The 26,265-nt window shown below is 45.7% G+C and overlaps 1 protein-coding gene across 4 annotated transcripts; it reads right to left on the reverse strand.

The window, feature by feature from the left end:
• Window positions 1-1,247: 1,247 nt before the first annotated feature.
• On the reverse strand, window positions 1,248-26,265 carry drd3 (dopamine receptor D3). 4 transcript variants are annotated; one of them, XM_010890042.3, is made up of 8 exons: window positions 25,711-26,265; window positions 20,521-20,862; window positions 14,234-14,346; window positions 9,672-9,808; window positions 8,993-9,189; window positions 8,097-8,162; window positions 4,337-4,709; window positions 1,248-2,074 (listed from the first exon to the last, which is right to left on the reverse strand). In XM_010890042.3, exons 2-8 carry the CDS (start codon window positions 20,818-20,820, stop codon window positions 1,878-1,880), a joined length of 1,383 nt encoding a protein of 460 aa, XP_010888344.3. In that variant the 5' UTR covers window positions 20,821-20,862; window positions 25,711-26,265; the 3' UTR covers window positions 1,248-1,877. The 4 variants fall into 4 exon arrangements, with proteins under 4 accessions (XP_010888344.3, XP_019897205.2, XP_012995086.3 ...); XM_020041646.2 differs by having other exon boundaries at window positions 8,942-9,189; XM_013139632.3 differs by having other exon boundaries at window positions 9,663-9,808.

Genomic DNA, 26,265 nt, shown 5'->3' on the forward strand with positions numbered 1-26,265 from the left:
TACTTCCTTCCCTTCATGTCTTCCTCCCTCGCTTCCTTTTGTCCTTTCTCCTCTCCCTTATTGTGGCAGCGTCCATCTTTGCTCTCTTTTGGCATCTTCAAACTGCTGTCGTCTTCTCTCTCTGCATTTTCCTGTGAGCCTCTCAAGGCTCAGCTGGGGTCCAGCTGGTATTCTGCCCCAGAGCCCAGTCTGCCTCTCCACACTACACATACTCCTAATCCCTCACCATCCAGTTGTGTGTGCGCGTCTGTACATATATAGATGACAAGTAGCCGACGCAGAGTGCTCCATTTTGCTTTTATTCACCACAACACAGAAACCTTTCCCGTAAATGACACTACACCATTCACACCTGTATCTGATTCACTTGAACAGCTCAACTGCAATTCGAATGTAACAGCCTGACTAAGCATGCATTGGCTGTGAGGGGGGCCGGGGTGGATGATGCAACAATAAGCATGGCTGTCCTGGACATTATGATCACAGAAAAACCCAGTGACCCTTAGAACACACCGGAACGCAAGTAATGACCCCTCGAGAATAAAGTCATGAGCCCTCAGTGGTAAAGTCATGAGCCCTCAACAGTGAAGTTACAACCCCTCGACAGTGAAGTCACGACCCCTTGACAGTAAAGTCATCAACCCTCGACAGTGAAGTCACGACCCCTTGACAGTAAAGTCATGAACCCTCGACAGTGAAGTCACGACCCCTTGACAGTAAAGTCATGAACCCACGACAGTTAAGTCATTACCCATTGACAGTAAAGCAATGAACCCTCGACAGTGAAGTCACGACCCCTTGACAGTAAAGTCAGGACCTGTTGACAATAAAGCCATGACCCCTTGCTACTGCATTGCTGCGTCATCAGTTGGAGTAAGAGGGGCGCATCACTGCTAGCATGCCGTACATTCACCATATAGTGGATCAACCAACGTCCGGTAAACCGATGCATCAACATGGGAATATTAGGTCCAATTGGGAGGCACATCAGATCGGGAATGGAGTTGTACGCCGTCGTCCACCGAAAGCCAACTGATGGTGTGAAACGGTGAAACCACCACCGGGTATAACCCCTCTGGGGCTGAAACAAAGCTCACGTGTGGCGGCAGCAGAAAGTGAGAGTGCATTTTGTGTCTTCTGGCTGAGCTTCATGTCCAGCACCTGTTCCCTATACGGATGCGTAAAACGGAACTTCCATCAGCATGTCCTCGTCTTGCTTCTGTCAGTACCCCCCCCCCCCCCCCCCCCCCATCTCTGAATCTCCAGCAGTGTATCAATCAATGTGTATTGGTTAAATGAAACTCGTACCCTCTCATCCTCCCTCCATGTCTCCAGTGTCCAGGTGGAGCAGGCAACCGTCCAATACCAGTCAAGCCAGATTAAATTCTGTTCGGGGTCAGACGTGCCGGGTCTGAGGTTCGTCAAGAGGCAGAACCCTTAATTGGGTTAGGCGCAGTGCATTGCAAGGTTCAGAGAAAGTCCATGGTCTGTTCAGAGAAAGTCCATGGTCGGACAAGGTCATTACGGATCTGTACACTCAGCCATAGATGATTGCAATAAAAATGAGGCATGGACCTGAAGATGGACCGGTCATGGCTAATGTGTCCACGGCTGGGGCGAAGTATTCATGTCCATGCTCAGATGTGTCCATCAGAGGTGCATTGGAGTTCAGAGCCCTGACCTGATGGGTTGCCTGGGGACCCCTGGGACTCAGCAGCCCATGGTCCTGATGAGACTCACTCCTTGCCCTGACATTGTCTACTCGGGCTCAGTACTTCTCACGGCTACTGAACCCATGGCCTGCCGGGCCCGAGCTGCCTCACGGTCGGAGAGCATGGCCTTCTGGCTGACACGGTCACCGTGGAGCATATTGGCCCTTAGCAGCTGAGGATCTTGATGAAGGCTCGCCTGAACTCGATGTTGAAGGTGGTGTAAATGACAGGGTTGAGGGCGCTGTTGACGTAGCCCAGCCAGGTGAAGGCGCTGTAGAGCTCCGGGGGGATGTGACACGTCCCGCAGTGGGTGTTCAGGATGTGAGTCACAAAGAACGGCAGCCAGCAGATCAGAAACACCCCTGAAGGATGAACAGAGGAGGACGGGGGGAGGAGAACGAGAGGGACGGGGGGAGAGATAGATGGATGGATGAAAGAGAACGACGGAGAGCAAGAAAAATGGGGGGAGAGAATGGGAACGAGTTGAAGGGGAAAATAATGGAATTCAGAGACAGAAGGGGAGACAGTGACCGATGGAGAGAAGGAGACGGAGTGACAGAACGAGAGAGGGAAAGTGAGATAAAACCACAGGGAGTTTAAAAATAAACCTAAAAGACAGCGTATACATTGGGCCTTAGGGTCAGCCAGAGAATATTGGCATGGCAGGCATGAAGCAAGCCTGTCTACCGGGTTAATGGGTTTAACTTAAACAAAATTCCTCTAGCATTTTATGATAGCAAGACTAACACACTGGCAGAGTTCAAATTCACACCCCTACACACAGCATCATACAAGAATCAGATTGAAACAGTACTGCAGTAATGCACTGTATTATTGTACTGTAGCAGGTTAGTACTGTGCAGTACTGTAGCAGGTTACTGCTGTAATGTAATATAGCAGGTTAGTGTAGTAGTTTACTATAGCAGGTTAGTGTAGTAGTTTACTACTAAAGCAAACCAGGAGTTATACTCTACTATGTTCAGCTGAATGAGACAGTTTTGTTGATGTTTCTCTGCTTCCTGGGGAGCAGGGATTATCAAATTATTGGATGCTACCATTGTAGGAACGGGGCGAGACCTAGCAAGTTTGCATGTTTACATTAGATTTAAAAGTCTATCCAAGGGTGTTCTACCTAAACCTTTAGAGGATTTTAAATATTATTTTTAGTATGTGAAACCACTTTCCATATATTTTGTCTTAAAATCTTATCCCTTAACAAAACCTAACTCTAACCTTAAAATCTAACCTAAACATTTTGAGTTTTCTCTATACCTATGGACATCTACTTTCACTCTATTTCTTGTCTTTTGTCTTCCCCTGATCAAACACTGAGAATTGATGTGAGCTGTGAGATCACATTGCTGTGTGTATATGAACGTGTGTGTGTGTGTGTGTGGGTGTGGGTGTGTACGTGCGTGGGTGCTTGTGAGAAGGAGAAAGGATGAGTGAGAGAGAGCGTGAGAGTGAGAATGTTCTGACCGCATACGTTTGGTCTCATGGATTAGATATTCATCTTTAGATCGAATTTACATTTCAGCTTGACCGTAGGTTGTCCTGATGTAATTAAGACTTAATAGTTAAGAGCTGCACACCAATTAGTGCTAGGCAACCAGCAATGACGGTAATGAATTGTAAACAAGGCAACAGTAAACCCGTCTCCCTCCACTGATCATGTAGCTCCTCCCTTGGGTGAACTGTGATATCGTGTCTGAATAACTAATTTCAGGGAATTTCTGTGGAGCCCACTTTGGGACAGTCACTGTCATTTTGTGAATTAGGTATGCAGAGGGTAAACAAGGTTTGTTTACACCTAATTATGTCAGATTTATAGGAATCCTTAGACCCGTTTGCTAGAAATTTGCAAATAAACACAAAAATGTACATAAACTGTGAATAAGATGCATATTAACTCTTCAGTTTAAGGTGTAACTGGAACCACATGAGTGGAAAACATTCTTGTCTGTCAAATACAGTTGTTCAATTTTAGCAAGTTGCTAACAACATTTTATCAAGTAACAGTAATAGTAGCCTCTACAAAATGTACGATTTGCCTGTTTCTCTCATATGAATGAGCCTACCCAATGACATTTAAACAAATCAGAGAATCTAAGAAGTGTGTTCGTCTGAGGAAATCTGTTCTCCGTCTGTATGTGTTTAATGTCTCTCCTGTTCAATTTAATTGTACTGACTTACAAACAGTGGACACAACATCCCCACACAAATTAAGCAATGCCTCTCTTGGGCCAATGGCTTTATTGCGCATGAATAAATAACTTCAGTAGATTACAACCACCCCACCCCCCTTTGTTTAGTGCAGTAGTGTGAATGCAGGTATTTTGTGCTGGGGAGTACATCCTGCCTGTAACGGATCAGAGTAAGAGAGGGTGATTCTGACCCCATGACGCCCGTGTCCAAAACCCCCGGGAGACGTCCAAAAAGTGTTCAGGACATCATTCCCAGTAGCCATTTGAACCCTTTCACATCCCTTCTCTTCCTCTCGTTTCCTGCCTTCCCAAGGTCCCACGCATTCTCGGTCAAATCAGGCAGTAAAGATCCCGACAACAGAGATGCAAAATGCACAGCGCCCCCCCAAAACGTGCCAACAGAGGGAGAGAGCCACTCACCGAGGACGATGGCCAGCATCTGTGTGGCCTTCTTCTCCCTGTTCTGCATGCTCCTGACCCTCTGCTGCTGCTGGCTGCCCTGGGACTGGGTGCGGGGCTGGAGGGTCGTGTGAGTGCGGCCATTTGACAGCTCCTTGACCTGGCAGCTCCTCCGTGCGGGGACGCGCTCCTCCTCCTCCTCCTCCTTGGATCCCTCTTTCTCTGTGCGCTCGTGCTCAGTGCGTCCGCAGGAGGCGTGGCTGATGCTGCAGTAGTTCTGGATGTCCACCGGGGGCAGTGCGGCGTTCTCCGCCGGAGCCGTGCGGGGTCGCTTACGCATCAGGCACCCCCTGAGCAGGCCGCCTTTGGGGGTCACCGCCGGCTCAGCAGTCTCCTGGAGGGAACAGTCAGGTTAACTCATTTCTCATCTCATTTCTCGTGTCCTCACTCCTCACCTCTTACACAAAAACCCATTGGAAGAGAAGGTCAGAAGGGAGGCACCTCTGACCTCCTCCCAAAAAATGTTTGTCAGGAGATGAGGTGGTGTACTTCAGTACTACAGCAATCTGCTGGAGTGGCAACATCACAACATCCCAAACATCACTACATCACTACTAACCCTAACTTCATAGAAAACTGAAAACATGCCGTTTACTGAAGTGCCATCCTGACGGCAGGAACAGCGTTCCTTACAACAAATACGTAGCCTACTTACCTGTGACAAATGAGAACAGCGGAACAACAAACTGTCCATATTGGACCCTTCCTCTGGCTTTGGATCATTGTTGAGTAGTACACAATAAGAATTTAAATCTGTAACAGCTTAACCCATTATTATTTTCCATGCACTCTGCCATGTGTCATATCTGAGAACAGCACAATATACCACACCTCCTCTGGCCTTAACTGTGATAAAAAAAAGTACTTTCCACCTGTTGTAAATGAATTGCTAACTGGTTTATATCAGCAGTTCCAAGGCATCTCAACGGTTCTCCGGGTGGTTGGTGTTGATGCACACACTGACCCTACAGACCACACACTGACCCTACAGACCACACACTGACCCTACAGACCACACACTGACCCTACAGACCACACACTGACCCTACAGACCACACACTGACCCTACAGACCACACACTAACCCTACAGACCACACACTGACCCTACAGACCACACACTGACCCTACAGACCACACACTCACCCTACAGACCACACACTGACCCTACAGACCACACACTAACCCTACAGACCACACACTAACCCTACAGACCACACACGGACCCTACAGACCACACACTAACCCTACAGACCACACACTGACCCTACAGACCACACACTGACCCTACAGACCACACACTAACCCTACAGACCACATACTGACCCTACAGACCACACACTGACCCTACAGACCACACACTGACCCTACAGACCACACACTGACCCTGGCACCACACACTGACCCTACAGACCACACACTGACCCTACAGACCACACACTAACCCTACAGACCACACGCTGACCCTGAAGACCACATACTGACCCTACAGACCACACACTGACCCTACAGACCACACACTGACCCTGGACACCACACACTAACCCTACAGACCACACACTGACCCTACAGACCACACACTGACCCTACAGACCACACACTGACCCTACAGACAACACACTAACCCTACAGACCACACGCTGACCCTGAAGACCACATACTGACCCTACAGACCACACACTGACCCTACAGACCACACACTGACCCTGGACACCACACACTAACCCTACAGACCACACACTGACCCTACAGACCACACACTGACCCTACAGACCACACACTAACCCTACAGACCACACACTGACCCTACAGACCACACACTGACCCTGGACACCACACACTGACCCTACAGACCACACACTAACCCTACAGACCACACACTGACCCTACAGACCACACACTGACCCTGGACACCACACATGACCCTGGACACCACACACTGACCCTACAGACCACACACTGACCCTACAGACCACACACTAACCCTACAGACCACACACTGACCCTACAGACCACACACTGACCCTGGACACCACACACTCACCCTACAGACCACACACTGACCCTACAGACCACACACTGACCCTACAGACCACACACTGACCCTGGACACCACACACTGACCCTACAGACCACACGCTGACCCTACAGACCACACACTAACCCTACAGACCACACACTGACCCTGGCACCACACGCTGACCCTACAGACCACACACTGACCCTACAGACCACACGCTGACCCTACAGACCACACACTAACCCTACAGACCACACACTGACCCTGGCACCACACGCTGACCCTACAGACCACACACTCACCCTACAGACCACACACTGACCCTACAGACCACACACTGACCCTACAGACCACACACTGACCCTGGCACCACACACTGACCCTACAGACCACACACTGACCCTACAGACCACACACTAACCCTACAGACCACACGCTGACCCTGAAGACCACATACTGACCCTACAGATCACACACTGACCCTACAGACCACACACTGACCCTGGACACCACACACTGACCCTACAGACCACACACTGATCCTACAGACCATACACTGACCCTAAAGACCACATACTGACCCTACAGACCACACACTAACCCTACAGACCACACACTAACCCTACAGACCACACACACAGGGGTTTGAACCCTGACTTGGCCAACATTCTGTCTCTGTCTTCCTCTACATACCAGTCTCCATAACCTCTGCCTCCTATTTTCAGTCTATAAACATTATAAAATACCCACAAAACCTATTTTAAAAAGGAGTAGGAGGAGGGTGGAACTTGCCATGGGGGAAATGGACAGTGAGTGTCATAGGATGTGGAGGAGGCAAGCATGTTTGAGGAGGCAAAATCAGGAGACAAAATGAAGAAGTATTTAGCAGATGTGAGAAACCGTAGGATGGGAGAATGTAGTGGGGACTCGCTAAAGAACAAGAACAGTGGTGGGTTCAGCAAAGCAACGTAGAAGGAGACCAAGTAGTGATCAGAGATCTGGAGGGAGGTCCCGGTGAGATTAGACGACTAACATCATCTAGCAAAGATAAGGTCAACTGTGTAGCTTGTCTCCTGAGTTAGAGAGGACTGGGAAAGCCTAAGGCCAATGGAGGAAAATAGTAGAAATAAAGAGATTCACAGGTTCGCAGCTCTTCACTTCCTGTTTCCCATGTTGCTGCCTGTCAATCTGAACATCTACATCTACAAACAACATTCTGGCAGCTCTGTTGTCCGGGGGAAATTAAGGCTTGTAATTTCCTTCATCTTTGAAGTAATCTGTGGATTATGGGAGAGCTGGTGTGAAAAATAAATAGGAAAATCCCAAGCTTGCCATCCACATTCAGAGGCAGTGAGGCGAGGAGTTTCAGAATTCCAATTTTCAGCTTCCTCACAGCCCTGGGCACCGAGTAATGGCACACTCACACACACACACACACACACACACACACACACACTCACACACACACACACTCACACACACACACACACACACACACACACACAGCAAAGAATCTCTCAATGTCACAAGATCCATTAACAGTCAGTTATAAGACAGAGTCAGTCAGTCATTTAGAAGTCAACAACAGTGTGGCAAGAATGCCCATCCACACACACACACACACACACACACACCGGTTCCTCTCCACTTGGGCTAAAGCTACAGAGGGTGGAAGGAAGCTAATACACACACACTCGTCTTACCACTTTGATTCTGATGGGGGACAGGTCTCTCTTCTCCCGGGGGTTGTCCTCCTGCAGGCAGGATTCCTGGGGAGAGACGGATGACAGGGACGAGAGAGGGATACATGTGACGACAGACTCATCCAACAGCAGGAACCACACAAGGGAGGGGTAGGGGGAAGCCGGGAAGGAGATAGGAAATATCGCACACGACCTTAGTCACCTATTGAAAAGCCAAACAGGTTAATCTCAGAAAAAAGAAAACCAATTAAATCAATGTGACGGTTACACTCCTCCCGGTTTAGAATGTAATTGTTCGACGACGTTATCTCTCGGTAGGTAAAAACCTGAAATGCAATGCACTGCTTCGCTCTGAACATCAATCCATCAATCAAGAGACCTTCGTCACGGATGGGACTCTACACCCAGCTCGGGTGCAAGGGGAAATTCACCAATGGACTACGGCGACCGGGGGGCGTCCCCAAGCCAACAACTGCTCGGATCCCTCATCACGACCCAGGCTGCACGGGGAGAGGTGACGAGCGGACCCCTGACCCCTGACCCCTGAGCCCGGCGGGAGAACCACTGACCACCTAACACGGGTCGGCTCGTTGAACCCGCAGCGCCTGGTGAAAGTTTCACCGTCATCGCCGTTCGCAGAGCCAAGCCGGCCCTAGTACCTGGCCCCCCCTTAGTCGCCATGGCAATTGCACGTGCTTCACACGGCGACGGCGGACATTTCGTTTTCCCGCTCTGTCATTGCTGGTCACCGTGACAGAGTGAGGGTGCGCCGTGATTTCAATTCGTCGCGACGTGCCGTTTGCGTGTGTGTGCGTGTGTGTGTGCGTGCGTGCGCGTGCACTCACGTCCAAGCATTTTTTCACGGCCCCTGTGGGAGCCCACGGCTGTGTTCTCACCACAGAGGGCTGGGCGGCGCCAGGCTGGACCTTTCCGCTGCCAGCTTGGCGGAAGGCGATCCTCTTCCTCCTCTTCCTGAGGAAGATGTAGATGCGGATGTACACCAGCAAGGTGACGGTGAACGGCAGGTAGAAGGAGACCACCGATGAGTAGACGACAAAGTCTGGGTTGGAGATGGAGCAGACCGCTGGGTCGTCTGAGGGAGGCAGGACGAGAGAAACCATGAGGAGAAAACCGCAACGCGAGGCCACCGCTTTGACCCCCATGCTGTGTTCATAAACCCACACGGCCGTTGAGGCGTCTCTCACGGACAAACTTTGCAAAGAAATAAAAAAAATTAATGGAATCACATTTTGTTGAGTCTCCTATTAAACACATGCGTGGAAATGTTGTCATAGCCGGTTGAGTATTTCTAATACGTGGGATGACCTAACTGCTATTGGCCCATGTGAAATATGCAGACTGCCAAGTTGAGTCTTTGTTCGTTCTAAAATGATGAACAATCCATAAGACCCGGATCAATGCTTCACCACACAAATGGTCCAGGAAGGAGACTGACCACATCTTCTCCACATCCCAACCTGGGGCTTTCAAACGCCTCCTCTATTCTGACGGGTCTGACAGGTGTGAAGGGGTGGGTGCGTGTGCGTGCATCTCACCTGTACTCACGTGTCTCACCTGATGTGTTGAATCCGAACAGCAGGGGGCAGGAGACGGCAAAGGCCAGGATCCACACAGTGGCGATCATGACGGAGACGCGCTTCCTGGAGCTGTGGGTGGTGTTGTAGAGGACGGGCATCACCACCGCTGTGTACCTGGATAAACGTCACGGTCACCACGAACAGAACGGTTGCGTTGACTGGGGAACAATATAACAATGCATACACTGCAAACCGAACTGCGTCCCCAGAACGTTGGCAGGTTTTATCACGGCCTCGCCGCAACGTCTTTGGGACGATTGTGCTTAAAGTTGTTTTGTTTCAGTGTTTAGGGGAGAGGGGAGCGAAAGAAAGAGTCGGCCGGAGAATGATAACAATAGAATGTATTTGAAAAAGGGAGAAGCTAATGAAGTATGTAACGAGAGATGCCAAACTGTGATTAATTAGAAGTTACCTGAAAGAGAAAGAGCAAAGATGTGAAAGTCCAATTAAAATGTTATCAAGTGCCCCAACAGAGCACCAAACTAAATGCTTCAATACTGAAACTGTTTTGCAATTATAAAATGTGGCTATTCAGCAATAAGGCCAGTCAAGCTCTGATTAAAAAAAAAGAAGAATCAACCCTGTGTTGTATGACAAGAATGTGTAATGGGCATATAGGGGAGGGAATTGTAACCAGGGGTAATCCCACTCAGACAGTGATGCAACAATGGTTTTATTAGAACCATATTACTGTCCTCGCTGGGAATTGTCCTTTCTTCTCACTGTGAAACTCAAGGGAGAAGCAAAACATAAAAACACTACAGAGACTAAAAGAAATATTCTTTCCTCAACCGTCCCTCTCACTTCCACTCTTTGGTTCAGTGTTTTGGTAACCTAGGGTTTTGGGGCCTTGGGTTTCGGCCCAGTGGTTTGGTGTTTTTCCATGTTGATTCAAGGGCCATTAAAAAAGAATGTGTGTAAAACAATTTCACAGGACTTGACCACAAACAGAGAAGAAAAACTGGTCAGAAGGAATAAGAGCACTTTGCCACTGATTCGGAACGGGAATAAAATGATTTTTTTTTAAGGTTTTTCTCAAGAGCCAACAAATACAGTTGCACCTGACCTCTGGGCCTACATCATCCCATCATACATCACTTTCCATGTTTTCTATCTTGGTTCATCAAACCATCATTTTATTTTATTTATTTTTTATTAACTCCATAAAACTATTGGACTTTACCAATATACCCCATTTATTCCAACTGTACTGCAATACCGCCCGATCTAAGTGTAATGAAAGGCACTCGATCAAATGCTTAAAACATCCAGTTCAGGCTCCAAGTGGAGTGTCTATTTCTCCTGGGTAAAAATACAGATTTATTTTATAAATATTTTCTGGAGAGATAAATCATTGTGGACAGCTCTGGCAAAGGCATCATTAGTATACACAATATAACACACATGCTGTGCAAACTGCACATAACAGAGACCAACGGTCTCTCTCTCTCTCTCTCTCTCTCTCTTTCTCTATTTCTCCCTCTCTCTGTTACTTCACTTCGCCCTCTCTCTCTTTCTCCCTCTCTCTCCATTTCTCCCTCTCTCTGTTTCTCTAGTTCTTCTTGCCTCTTTGTTCTCTCTCTTCCTCGCTGGTTCTCCCTTACACACAAATACAGGTACACACATGGATAAATGCACACACACCACACAGACGCACACATGGACACACACTTCCCACCCACCATGTAATAGTGTTAATGAATCCTGTCAGGACTGAGCTGCTTATCAGTGATTCTCAGTATAAAGAGGCCCAACTACAGAAAGCATAACAATTATAACACACACACACAGAAACACACAGACACCTACAGAGGGCATAACAATACAACACACATACACACACACACACACATCTATAGAAAATACAACAATATAACACACACACACACACGGAAACACCTACAGAGAACATAACAATATAACACACACACACAGACACCTACAGAGAGCATAACAATAACACACACACACACAACACACCCCCGCACACACACAGACACCTACAGAAAATATAACAATATAACACACAGACACCTACAGAGAGCATAACAATAACACACACACACACAACACACCCCCGCACACACACAGACACCTACAGAAAATATAACAATATAACACACATACACACACAGAAACACCTACAGAGAACATAATAATATAACACACACACACACACACAGACACCAACCGAAAACATAACAATAACACACACACACACCTACAGAGAGCATAACATTATGCCTTAACTCCCCACACACACACACATTCAGACAAATACAAATGCACACAAACAGACACATACAGACAAATACAAACACACACAGACAGACACATACAGACAACACATACACACACTCATATGGACAAATACACACACAAATAGAAACACACAAATAAATACACAGACACACAAATACACAAATACACACACAGACAAACAGACACACACAAATACCCACACACACAAATATACTAATACACACACAAATATAACCCATACAGACAAATATGCACACAGACACAAAGAGAAAAACACACAAAGAAATACACACACACGAACAGACTAATACACACACACACACACACACACACACAGACCTATACGGACATATACAAACACACACAAACAGGCGCACACACAAACACACACACACACACACACACACACAGGGGTTGTTAACAAAACGAGAAAGAAAATTAAACGGTAGATAGTCTTATTTTAGTTCAATAAATCATTACCATAGCGTCTGAATTTACACTGTACGTTCGAAACGTACCACTCGGTACCACTCAGTACCACCCAGTACCACCCAGTACCACCCAGTACCACTCAGTACCACCCAGTATTGTGGCCGTCAATCGTGGTAGAAACAAACTAAATGCACAGGGAAATGCAGGAGCATGTCTGGCACGTCACACTGAATAAGCCCACTTCTGACATCACGGATGACCAGTGTCAGGTTTGGATTCTCTGTGCATAGGGCATTTTCCCGCAGTGCATAAAAAAAAGAAGATTAAATACTAACTATAGGTGTAAAGTGGGCCTGTTTCCAGGTCCTGTTATAGATTTGATCTTGTATCTTAGACGTCTGTCTTCATTCAACTGCTTGGCTAATGATAATTGCTACAACAGATGTCTTTCAAAATGCAGACAATTGGTGTAAAAAATGTCACGTCTCACATTTCTTTCAGATGAACTATTAAAAAACAGATATTTTCAGTTATTGTACATATATTGATCCCAATATTACAAACATTAACTTTAAAAGCATAGATTTCTGCTCACCTTCAATACTGGCTCGAGAGAATACAGGTTAATGCCATGAAATTGCAGGAATATACTTTATTTTAGGGAAATTACATAACTTAGATGACTTATTTTGAGATTTCTACTGTTTAGAGGGTATTGGAACATCTCTACCGCGTACTCACCATCACATGCACACACACACACAGTGTACCGTCACACACACACAGTGATCAGAGCCAGCATTGGTTAATAAATGCTATATATCTTATGTGAGAGAGTTTGTAATCAAATATTTAAGGCTCACTTCAAGAGAAAACTGCTCTCTGAACCTGGCTACAAGCCAGGTGGAAGTATAATGAGAAACTTAGTCAGTCATACGCACATACCGTCTCACTTCAGCATCATGGAAATTACAGTGCACGCAAAATCCCCTTCAGAAGTCCTTTCCAGAATGTATAAACACTGGCGCTGCCATTAATAAACAAAGCATTTCTATATATTTTCCTAAGACAATCTTCATAAAACACAACATTGTCAAGATATAAACAATTGCTCCGCTAAAAGTCTACAAGGGAGATTGAAACTACTTTCAAGTTCAACTGGCCCCATAACTGGAACATTGTGCTGCCCACCCTACAGCACTGCTTTACTTACATCCAGGTCTTTGACCTCCATCTTCTCCTCAAGACCCCGAAAACTAAATGCAAGCTGTTACTTCAACCTGCTTGCCCCTCCAAACAGCCCCACCAAGGCCTTGGTATAGTGCTGGACTGCACTCTCCCATTCGAATTTCCTGTCACCCACAGTTAAAGTTACAGAACTGGTTTCATTGTTCTTTAACAAGGTATCCTTCACCCAGTCATTCTGCCTAGGATACCCTTCTAAACACTATTGTCCTGCCAATCCCAGACTAAGGATATGTAGTTAACAAGCTTGCCAGTAAAAGTTCCCTAAATATTTATTCTTTTATCCAACCAGCATCTACTTTGTAACCTGCACCATCTTTAACAGTCCTCACTGTGACCTTTACCCTCAGGTCAACTATTTCAAAAGTAACCTGCATGTTGGTCGACAACTCACCCTGGTGACTCACAAAGCCCCACTTACTTTCGGCTGCCATTAAATTCAATCAATGACTGGAACAATTTCGAAAATACTCTAAAACCTGCCCTCTTCAGCACACTTAACACTCTCAAAAACACAATGACAGCTGATTAAAAAACAGTGATATGAAAATAAAAACACTGCCTGTCTGAGTAAAGAAACACACACACACAGACCCTTACCTGTCGATGCTGATGGCACACAGGTTGAGGATGCTGGCGGTACACATCATGACATCCAGTGTGACGAAGATGTTACAGTACATCCTGCTGAAGAGCCACGCCCCTCCAACCACCTGGACAGGTGACACACAGTGACACATCACAGGTGTTCCTCTGTATCATCATCACAATCACCCAATATAAATCGTCATCATTAACGCATCAAAAACGCATCAAATACATCGCAAATTGTCAATTTTTGCTATCTAGCATAAACACACATTTTGAATAAAGGTAATCTGAATGAACAAATAAAACTGTGCGAGATTGTTCGACACACTCTATTCCACACAGAGCTGCTTTAACACAGCCACATTTGTTTTGGAGCGTATACTCCTTGCTTCAGGCCATGCCACGACATCTTAATAAGGTCTGCCGCAGTCGAAATAACCCAGGCCCAAACACAGTCAAAACCACACAGGTGTCGGTGGGCCTCAATGCCCCGCACCACTCCCCCTGGAGACACCGTTCTACAGTCAGCTGTCTCCTCCTCCTTAAGCGCCTGATTTGATTCTGGGTCTGTCCTCTGCTGAGGCAAACTGCAAACGGATTGAACCGTCTGCATAAACGGCCATCGGCTGCCATCTGCCCCCTAAACGGAGGTCCCACGGTAGAGGCGTCTAGGCCAAGGAAGCGTGCAGACGAGACCGGTGCTGAGCTCTCCAACCCACCATTCAAGAGGGAAAGCCAAGCAGCCCAGAGAAGGCGGGCGGTACAGGTCAATCATGGCCTAAAAGAAATGAGCAGTTTAACAGCTGTTTTTCCCGGTGCTATAGGCCTTAGCAACCAGCCATCCGTCAAATTTGGGGTCAGTGTGTACGCGCTTAGCGAATATAGGTGATGAATTTGTCCGCGGTCAAGCATTGTGCAGGTTGTTGCATGTTTTGGGGATGATTTTCTGCATAAAGTTTAGGAAAACCTGATCTTTGTCAGGTGATCTGAGCCAGAGCTCAACTGAGTCATGCAGGAAGTCAGTAATGACAACCTCACAGTCGGGTCTAGATCACCACGGCTGAAAGTATGTGGAATGGCCTTGTCAATGTCAGGACTTAAACCCAATGCGGGCGCTGGCCAGAAATAAGCGATTCACGTACACCTAAAATGATTGTTGAGATAAAGGAGTTCTGCATGGAAAAGTGGGCCAGAATTCTTCCACGGTGATCTGACAGCCTGAAAAACAGGTACATGAAGTGTTTGGTGGCAGGCAGAAAACCTCCAGCGCAATGTCAGCACACAATCAGTACACAGTCAGCACACAGTCAGTATATCGTCAGGACAGTCAGTACACAGTCAGTACACAGTCAGTAAATCGTCAGCACAGTCAGTACACAGTCAGTACACAGTCAGTACACAGTCAGTAAATCGTCAGCACAGTCAGTACACAGTCAGTACACAGTCAGTAAATCGTCAGCACAGGCATTACACAGTCAGTAAATCGTCAGCACAGTCAGTACACAGTCAGTAAATTGTCAGCACAGTCAGTACACAGTCAGTATACAGTCAGTAAATCATCAGCACAGTCAGTACACACAGTCAGTACACAGTCAGTATACAGTCAGTATACAGTCAGTACACAGTCAGTACACAGTCAGTACACAGTCACTCAAGTTCCATTTATTTAATATTATGGTTTGCTTGTGTCTAAATGGAAACATAATTTTTAAAAGCACTGGATAAAATGATCGCTCGCACACACACTCTGTCCTCTCGCACACGCACTGTCCTCTCTCACACACACTCGCCTGTCTCACACACACACACTCTCCTGTCACACACACACACACTCACAAACACCCTGACACACACACTTCATTGACCCACACACATACTCACACACACACTTCTCTGATGGCACTGATTAAAGGTCTTTCCTCTGGTTGTGTAATATGTTGTAACTGTCTGACAGGGACAAATGTGTTCTAAGCTGCATCTCCAGACTGCTGGATTTCTGGCCTCAGATGGAAAACCCACAAAGGCCCCTACGGCATGGTTCTACAACGACAGGACCGTACACAGTCTGTAACCATTTCGGGAATGGTTTTGGGTGCCTCGGTGGAAGCGGTTCTTCATGGAAACGAAAACCTTTTATGGGGACTGCTCAAGAACCCTTTCAGTTTTCCAGAGGGCACCTTTTTTCTGAGATTGTACGGTTAAATAAACTTGCTGTATCTTGCGATATACCTAACACAGAACAGGTGTAAGCACAGCCATACAGCCGAGGTGCCCCCTCGAGAATGTCAACAGGGGGGCTTTCATACACGGCAAATTCATGAGAGTATATTTTCAATGTGAACATGGAGGGAGATATGCAGGAGATAATGGGAAGTCGAAAAAGTGAAACCCTACTGTTCTTTATAAATATTTGTAGCCCCCCCCCCCCCCCCGTGTGATGTCCTATAATACGAGCAGTTTATTTGTTCAGTGAAGATGAACAACAAAAACGATAAGGTGCAAGCAAACTACACAATAACAAATGACAAACTACGTGCTTTTATTTGGGCAAGATACCGTCCAGCTACCGGCGTTGCAACCATTTCTTTCCGCATCTGCTAAGTTGCCGAGGGACAAACGGACTACCACAAACACCCGTCCTCGGTTGTATTGGGTTCCAGTGAGACACCCTATATGCTACTCCGTTTCCCTCCCCCTGCAGACACTAACATAATAGCCACGGCTCAGATCTGGGGGCGCAATGCATGTCACCCCCTCAACGTGACCTTCACCCCTGGCCTTCTACTTCAGTGACAGAGGGCGTTAGGACACACACACACACACACACATACACACACACTCTGACACAATCTCATCGGCCTTCTTTTGGAGTACCCCTGTGTATAGGGCAGCTGTCCCCAGGTATCCTACCATGCCTGGTTGGAAAGCACTATTCTGTTTTAATTATGGAAATTAGCCCTGTTGCAGATAGGTTGAATGAATGGTGTTGTATTGTAGTTCATTTGTTTGTTGGTCTTTGACTCCTAGAGTCCACTGCTGGTCGACCTTTCTACAATTTTGTTATTTGAATTTCTGTTCTTTTTAATTTTGTTCTTGATATTCGCCTAACTTTGGCTAATATCTCTTTACATACTCTTTCACTTCCCTGATAATTTTTTACTTCTAACTTTTCTAACGTCTTTAGCCTCTCTCTATACTCACAATGAGACAGTATCAAATGCAAATACTGTAAAACACTCCCAAAATAACCACAAGTCGGTAGAATGCATGTCTTTTAAAGTTCTAGGGCTGTCAGCACACACAGCTCCTTGCACCTTTATTACTTCCATTCATGAATGGCCGAGTCAATTATTAAATGCAAATGAAGTCTTTACGTGGTATTTAAAATACAAAAATGCTGAGGACTTGAAGACACATTACTGGAATCTGACAATATACTTTGCAGTGAATAACTGTAATTCATTAGAATTATCTATTGAGGACACTATTATTAATTAGCTAAGGTGTGTCTGCTCTTCACTATGAAAATGCTGGTCTTGAAACTAGAACAGCTGTTTCACTAATGTGCATTACTACCACTTAGTTCTGATAATGAACACCGTCTAACCTCCACTCAGAGGTAATAGAGAATTACACACTCGATGGTCGAAATCATCAATTATATCCATGGCTTTCTTGCTCAGTGGATGAAAGCCATGAACCATTAGGGCATATAGCACTGGTATATACACTCACCTAAAGAGGTATTAGGAACACCATACTAATACTGTGTTTGACCTCCTTTCACCTTCAGAACTGCCTTAATTCTACGTGGCATTGATTCAACAGGGTGCTGAAAGCATTCTTTAGAAATGTTGGCCCATATTGATAGGATAGCATCTTGCAGTTGATGGAGATTTGTGGGATGCACATCCAGGGCACGAAGCTCCCGTTCCACCACATCTCAAAGATGCTCTATTGGGTTGAGATCTGGTGACTGTGGGGGCCATTTCAGTACAGTGACATGGTGCATTATCCTGCTGGAAGCAACCATCAGAGGATGGGTACATGGTGGTCATAAAGGGATGGACATGGTCAGAAACAATGCTCAGGTAGGCTGTGGCATTTAAACAATGCCCAATTGGCACTAAGGGGCCTAAAGTGTGCCAAGAAAACATCCCCCACACCATTACACCACCACCACCAGCCTGCACAGTGGTAACACGGCATGATGGATCCATGTTCTCATTCTGTTTACGCCAAATTCTGACTCCACCATCTGAATGTCTCAACAGAAATCGAGACTCATCAGACCAGGCAACATTCTTCCAGTCTTCAACTGTCCAATTTTGGTGAGCTCGTGCAAATTGTAGCCTCTTTTTTGTATTTGTAGTGGAGATGAGTGGTACCCGGTGGGGTCTTCTGCTGTTGTAGCCCATCCGCCTCAAGGTTGTGCGTGTTGTGGCTTCCCAAATGCTTTGCTGCATACCTCGGTTGTAACGAGTGGTTATTTCAGTCAAAGTTGCTCTTCTATCAGCTTCAATCAGTCGGCCCATTCTCCTCTGACCTCTAGCATCAACAAGGCATTTTCGCCCACAGGACTGCCGCATACTGGATGTTTTTCCCTTTTCACACCATTCTTTGTAAACCCTAGAAATGGTTGTGCGTGAAAATCCCAGTAACTGAGCAGATTGTGAAATACTCCGACCGGCCCGTCTGGCACCAACAACCATGCCACGCTCAAAATTGCTTAAATCACCTTTCTTTCCCAATCTGACATTCAGTTTGGAGTTCAGGAGATTGTCTTGACCAGGACCACACCCCTAAATGCATTGAAGCAACTGCCATGTGATTGGTTGATTAGATAATTGCATTAATGAGAAATTGAATAGGTGTTCCTAATAATCCTTTAGGTGAGTGTATTTGAGTCGTGAGTATATGAATAAAAATAAATGTTGTATTATAATTTTTTATTTACAAAAATTATCCTGCCACGACCCCGCCACGACCCATGTTGCTTATATCTGACCCTGCCATTGAGTGTTCTACAGTATAATTTAAATAATTGGATTTAATATGGTGTATTACATTTATTAGAACCCGAATCCCTTAGCAGGCAAAATTTTACATTTAAAATTAAGCTAAATTACTAAAATGTGTAGGGAGGATGAGAGTGAAGTGAGAGAGGGACAGGCTGAACGAAACAGTCTTTGTTCCGTTACTGGCTCAACCACTACTGAGTGCTAGGCCATCTGTCAATACCCAGCTATAACGCTCCAAGTTCATTAAAGAAATTATTACCTGGAGCTTTTAGAGATATAAAATATGCAATTCCCAAATTCACTTCAACCACCTCCAGTTCCCTACAGTGAATAAAAAGTTCCCCCACAATACCTTCCGATCAAAATGTATAACAATTTCCACAAACAACAGTTCTGGAGTACAGAAATGTAATATTCCTGTATAAATCAGCATACCCTGTGAACGATCACCAGAAATTCATTACATGTTTTTTCCCCCTTTGCTGCTTAAACAGAAAATTACCGCTAGTGAGCGGGGGGGGGGGGGGGGGGGTAATCAAAACAAATGTTTTGTAGATACAAATGTAGTACAAACATTCTGGTCTTTTTTCCAGTATGGAGGTACCTTGGAGGTGTTCCAGGCCCTTATCATGGGAGGCACCTTATAAGGTATTCCAATCCAATCTCATGGAAGGCAACTTATGAGCTGTTCCAGTCCCATCTCACGGGAGGAACCTACTTGTGAGGAGTTCAATGAACTGAGCGAGCTCACATCAACTGAACTGAACTGAGCGAGCTCACATCAACTGAACTGAACTGAGCGAGCTCACATCAACTGAACTGAGCGAGCTCACATCAACTGAACTGAGCGAGCTCACATCAACTGAACTGAGCGAGCTCACATCAACTGAACTGAGCGAGCTCACAGACTGATATGTATGTTTGCCACAAATCCACACAGGTCACACGTCTGTTTGTGCTGTTCTGCCAACTGCTACGGTCAGGGACGTGACGAGAGGAGCCAGAGATACACCACCATCCTGAAACGGTTTTCTTGATGATTTGCCCACTACCCCCCCCCCATTGTGTGATCATACAGTTGTCACGGTCGTGAATTTCATGTTATTGCAACACCATTCGCTTTTTAATTAAGCGTCTTTGACGATGACTTCCGTTCATTTTGTAATCCCTTCACGGCGCGTACCCACTCGCAATGCAACGTTTAAGCGTGCTAACCTCACACAGTCATGGATAATTAATAACAGCACCCCCATCCCAACCCAAGCCGCCCCTCACCTCCAGGTAGACGGCCCAGGGCATGACCAGGGAGGCCACCAGCAGGTCGGCCACGGCCAGGCTCACCACCAGGTAGTTGGTAGTGGTCTGGAGGGACCTCTCCCTCACCACCGCCAGACAAACCAGCGCGTTGCCAAACACGATGGCCAGGATGAGCAGGGAGTAGAGCATGGCGTAGTAGTTGCACGCCGTCCTCCCCCCCGGCCACCCGCCGGAGGAGTTGCGCAGGAGGAGGAGGTCTTCCGGAACCCGTTCCGAGTCGTTCCAGGAGGGGCGTTCCGAGCCGTTAAACGTCGCCATGTGGACGTCCGGGTGACATTGGAGAGGGGCTGGATCAGAGACCTGCACAAGGCGGAGAGGAGCGGAGCTGGTGGACGATCACATGACAACCCCCCCAGGCAGTGAGACAGTCACGTGTGTCTAATACAAAGCCGTTACACCGCAAAATGGCGTCGTGACAAAAACACCACAAGCTGAACAACGTCAGGTGTCCATGATGTGGCCGTCGGCAACCAATCTAATTTATTCCACAGGGGCTAAGTGAACCAAATGGGACCAATAGCTTCCCACATCCAATCCACCTCCACCTTGTGACCTAAACAGCGACACGCCACGGCCCTCAAACTCAATACATTTCCCTGCATCACGATATACAGATAATGCACCGATAATGCATGAATCAGTTAACCACTACTTGTATATAATTTTTTTGTATGGCGGACCATGCTATTTGCATGTGTTTAATGCAGTACTTAGTGTAATTAGGATAAGTTCTGTTCCTGAATGCTGTCTGACGCTAGCATTAACACTCCGCCATGTAACATTCTGAGTATGTGTGAAAAGAAAAAGAAAAAAAGAATTAAGGCAATTCAGATTCTGACCAGTATACATTGGGCCATTACCACAAATTCAAAATGCAATATCCTGTCGAGTGTGACAGATCCGGCATGGAGACCTGGATACGGGCAGATAGGATCCCAAAGACCCAGAAGAAATACATCTGGTCTCAGTCAACAAAATATACTAGTCCCTGTCGTTGTTCTGTTTATAGTCCAGGTGGTTTTGGAGCTCAATGGAAATCTAATGCTGTAAAGCTGTATGCAACGAAGGACGGTTGCTTCTAGAAGTTTCTCTTTTCACCCTGACCACAGCAGCACACTCAGAGACATTTGGCACGATCTTGAATTTCATCTTATTGCAACAGTGTTCACGTTTTAATTAAACGGTTTTGTTGATTATTTCCCTGTAATCCCCTCACTGTATGTGCCCGCTCACTTGCACATTGGTGGATTAGGTCTTTTTGTTAGATGGCTACAATGCAACGTTTAAACACGATAATGTAAGTCAGTCACGGCTTATAGCCTTTGGCCTGTCAGGATAAACTCTCTCCTTCAGGGAGTTAATAACTCCAGCCAACGCTGAGGTGCTGAGTGTCTGAGTCCAATCTGTCCTGTTCTCCTTTCCTCCCTTTCTCCTCTCCGGCTGCCTTGTGGTCTCTGGCATCATCGCCTCCTATCTGTCTCTCCCTCCCTCCCTCCCCATCCCCCCCCCCCCCCCCCCCCCGCACCCCCTGCTCTCCTTTTCCATTCTCCTATTGATGGCTGGATTCCAGGTATCAGCAAAATGGTAATACGTACCTCCCTGCAGTCCATATCTCTGCTCTAAGCCTGAAGTAAATTTGTTATGGCTTGTCCAACACTTACACCTGACCCTGTGGTAGGTAGATGAAGTTAACCTATAAGGACCTTTCAGTGCCATTAATTAAACTCATTCCACCTCTCATATCTGCAGGGGAAGTGAACAAGGGCAGCTGAGAGCGGATTGGAATTCAGCCCGCAACATGTCTCCCTCGTAGCGATGCCTCCCCTCCTTACCTTTTCTATCCTTTCACATCCCCTCTTCTCCTCCTGCTTAGTTGTTCCACAGAGCTTAAATTATCCCTCGCCAGTATAAACCTGGCTGTCCCATCCTGTCTCTTTGTTCCGCAGCTATAAAGACTATGCTGAGTTCATTTTATCCATCCCTCTCCATTTCCTGGATTCAGAACATAATCTATATCCTTCTCTATTTCCTGTCTTCTCTTATTCCCTCTGTACATGCCCTCTGTGTCTGTTTTGTTCCTCACTATGTCCTGAACATCTATTTTCTATTCCTCTCCGTCCTCCTCAACATATGCAGTGGATGTAAAAAGTCTACACACCCCTGTTATAATGCCAGGATGAGATAAATCATGTCAGAACTTTTTTCCACTTTTAATGTGACCTATAATGTGAACAATTCAATTGAAAAACATGTCTAAAATCCAAAGACCAAAATGCCAAAACAGTCCTGGTTTTCTAATCTTTTAATTTGTTGTCTCCTAACAGTCACCTCAAGTAACATATACATTTTTTCCAAGTTATGAGCATATTGCTGTCCTCTGGAATTTGATGCTGCAGCTTGTCTGACGCAGATGTGCTGTTTATCTGGTTCAGTATCTCTTTTTTCTAGTCCTGTGGATCGCTGTGATGACAGAGTGAGTGAATTGCCTGATTCTTTGGCACCATCTGGGTAATGCCTGACACAGAGGGCGATATTTATGAAGCCACAGTGACCGTGTGAATCTCAAACCAAACCCCACCCCCTACACATTCGCTTGGAGTGCCCTCCATGGTAAACTGTTATTGATGAAACTCCTAGGGTGACTTCCACAGAGGGTCCAGAGGTTTAATTAAGGCATCAACTTCGGGACAGAATGATGCAATCAACGGTCCACTGTTAATTAATAAAACTAGCAGGAAATTCAGATTTAAAAATTCCACTTAAAAATGCACATGTCAAATCCTTTTCAGTGGAAATAGATTATTTTGTGTCAAATGCACGAGCTCAAAAATAAGGCAGTGCTTTATGGGATTCCACTTCCCTAGTTACATGCTAGCGTAGCCTGCATCGCTGCAGACTTGCTCAAAGGGGCCGTCGGAGGGTCAAATTAGCCCATAAACCCTTGCTCATTTTCACTCCATCAGCTTTGGGACCCTTTGGAAAATGGCGCTAATGGAGGGCAGAGGTGGGAGTGGAGAACAGAGGTGGTCTTTTGGGATTTACCTGGTCATTTCAATATTTCCAAGTGGTCATGTGATTAAATTCCTAGGATCTCATTGGTGCAGCCCTCCCCATAGGTGAGCAATCGATATGCAATCCCAGTGCTCGGCGTTCGGCCCGGTTCTGGCCAACCCCCAGAGCTTCTGAGAGACCAACTAGTAGGTAACTGAAAGGCTTGTTTTGTACAATACATTTTCAACAGTACATGTACACACATTTACCACACTTTCATCAGAATCTATATTATAATCCATAGTATAAGGTATTTTTTGGAACGCGCTGAACGTCTGCCACCCCTAAAGCGCTGGTGGGCGGGCTGCTGTTTTATCCTGTGCTGTTGTAGAACAGACTAATCCTATGGAGATTGGCTGGAGTAGAACAGAGCCAACTGGGGGGCAGATCTTCCAAGAGCACAGAGACCTGATGACTCCACACACTTACTTCCCTCTGATAATAAACACTTCTATTACCGGACCAATGTGCATTTAAAATATGACTGCGTGTGTTTATGTCACTCTCAGTTTCGTTTCTCATTTCTTTCACAAACAACCGTGCGCTCATGGAAACAGAGCAGTGCAGGTTTGTTGTGTTTAATGGCTCTGGTCGTGCTAAACTGCCAAAGTACTAAAGGTAAAAAAAACACTTTCAGACAGCACAAATACGCGGCCAAAATACAGTAAACGTCCAAAGACTACATTTACATAAATGGTTTTACTAAAAGTGTTAGATTATACAATATTCAATAATTGATTCTTAATTATTCATTATCAATTACATATGGCTTTTCAATTTTAATCTGTCTGTCTATATCAATTTGGAGACGCCAGGTCAGACCTGCTGTTCTTGATATTGTTGATGTGGTCGGAAAAACACTCTTTGTCTCAACCTGGTCTCAGAATGATGACGTAGACTATTTTACGTACATCTTAGCCAGGGGATTTCGTAAGATATATTACGTGCAGTAAAATAACGTTAGAAAAAAAAAGCACTAAGCGTGGTTCAAAGCAGTTACCCACACTACCCACTGCTCCACTGGGGAACTGGGGAACCAGTAACTAGTCTTGGCAAGTGGTGTTTTCACAACATAAGTTTGAAGTGTTTGAAGTGATTTTCTTTGTAATCCTAACCTAAACCATAACCATAACCTTAACCCCAGTGTTGTGATAGCTAACCTTAACCCAAACCCTAACTTGAACCCCAGAGCTGTGAGTAACCTTAAACTAACCTTTTTTGTTTCCTAACCGTAGCCCAAACCTTAACCCTAACCTTAACCCCGGTGCTGTGAGATCTAACCTTAACCCTAACCACAGTGCTTTGATGCCTAAAATGCTTGTATAACATATACTAGCGACTTTGCTATAGCGGTTACACTTCCTAAATTCCCATGTCTGGTGTGGGGGCAGTGGGCCTAGTAATCCATATGTTGCTGGTTCGAAACATAGGTCTAACATTTTGTCAAAAACTCATCTTTCATAGAAGTCGTAAAATATAATTTGTTTGTCTGGCGTTTGTATTATATTTTTTTACGTTTTAATAGCGCTCGTAACATTTGATACGTTGTAATTGCGTTCGTAAGATATGTTACGTTTGAATAACTTCGTAATGTATCATACGTTTTGGTGACGCATTGTAATGTAACCTAACGTAACGTCACATATCATACGAAATTGGGTGCCATAGATTTTCGTTAAACAGTCTACGTAGGTTCCTGAGACCAGGTTCTTTGTCCAGACGTTCTCATTTGCATTTCGGAAACCTCCACGGACACCTTGTAGGAGAAATTCATTCGAACCAATTACAATCCTCGGTAAAATACCACTTTCACACAACTCTCGTGAGATTAGGTTCACTCCCAGTGACACAACCACATTTATGCGCAACGGATATATAAAGCCAACATGCATTCCCAAATTATATACTCAGATGGACAACATGCAATCCAATTTATTACAAAGTAAAGAAAATCATTTAAAAGTAAAATATTGATTAACAAAATAAATACTCTATGTAATATGTTTAAAAGCATCGGAATTATACTTAGCAGGCGACCATAAGCGTTAAAACTTGTATGTAAAATTGGCAGGTTTGTCATGTGTGCGACAGCTCTACCTTTTAGGCTTTTCCAGCGTAGAATGCATGTAGTGCCATCAAAGAATCCGCCCGTCGTAAGGTAAAAGTTGTCCGGTCTGTTTTCATCCACTCCACCGGTACCGAGAGCTGGTGGGCTCCCATTCTCAGCGCGCTCAGAAAGACAGTGCGAAACTGAGCCTCATGAAGTGTCAGGACTTGATAGTCATCCAGTAGTACGATTTTTTCACCTTTCTTTAGTTATTCCTGCTAAGCCACTGATCCAACAGTCCCAAGCTCGAGTTGCGCTGACGGCAGGCGCGGCTGAGAGTGCATGATTGGAACGTGATGGAGCAACACAGACTCGATAAATACGGGCTTCAGGGATGACGATTAGCCTGCCGGGTTGTGATTCATCTATCTGGTCAAATTGGTTTATGTCATGTTCAAGCAAATGTGTGATTTAAAGTAGTTTTGGTGATGTAATTAATTCACGACATGCGCAAGTGGAGAGCACAATGCAAACGATAGGCTATACAACGTACTTGGCTCTCAGAGAACATTTTATTAATGGGTTATGTGTCTGTCCTTGTGGGA

This window comes from Esox lucius, chromosome 21 (assembly GCF_011004845.1).
Source record: "Esox lucius isolate fEsoLuc1 chromosome 21, fEsoLuc1.pri, whole genome shotgun sequence".
NCBI classification, from domain to species: Eukaryota; Metazoa; Chordata; class Actinopteri; order Esociformes; family Esocidae; genus Esox; species Esox lucius.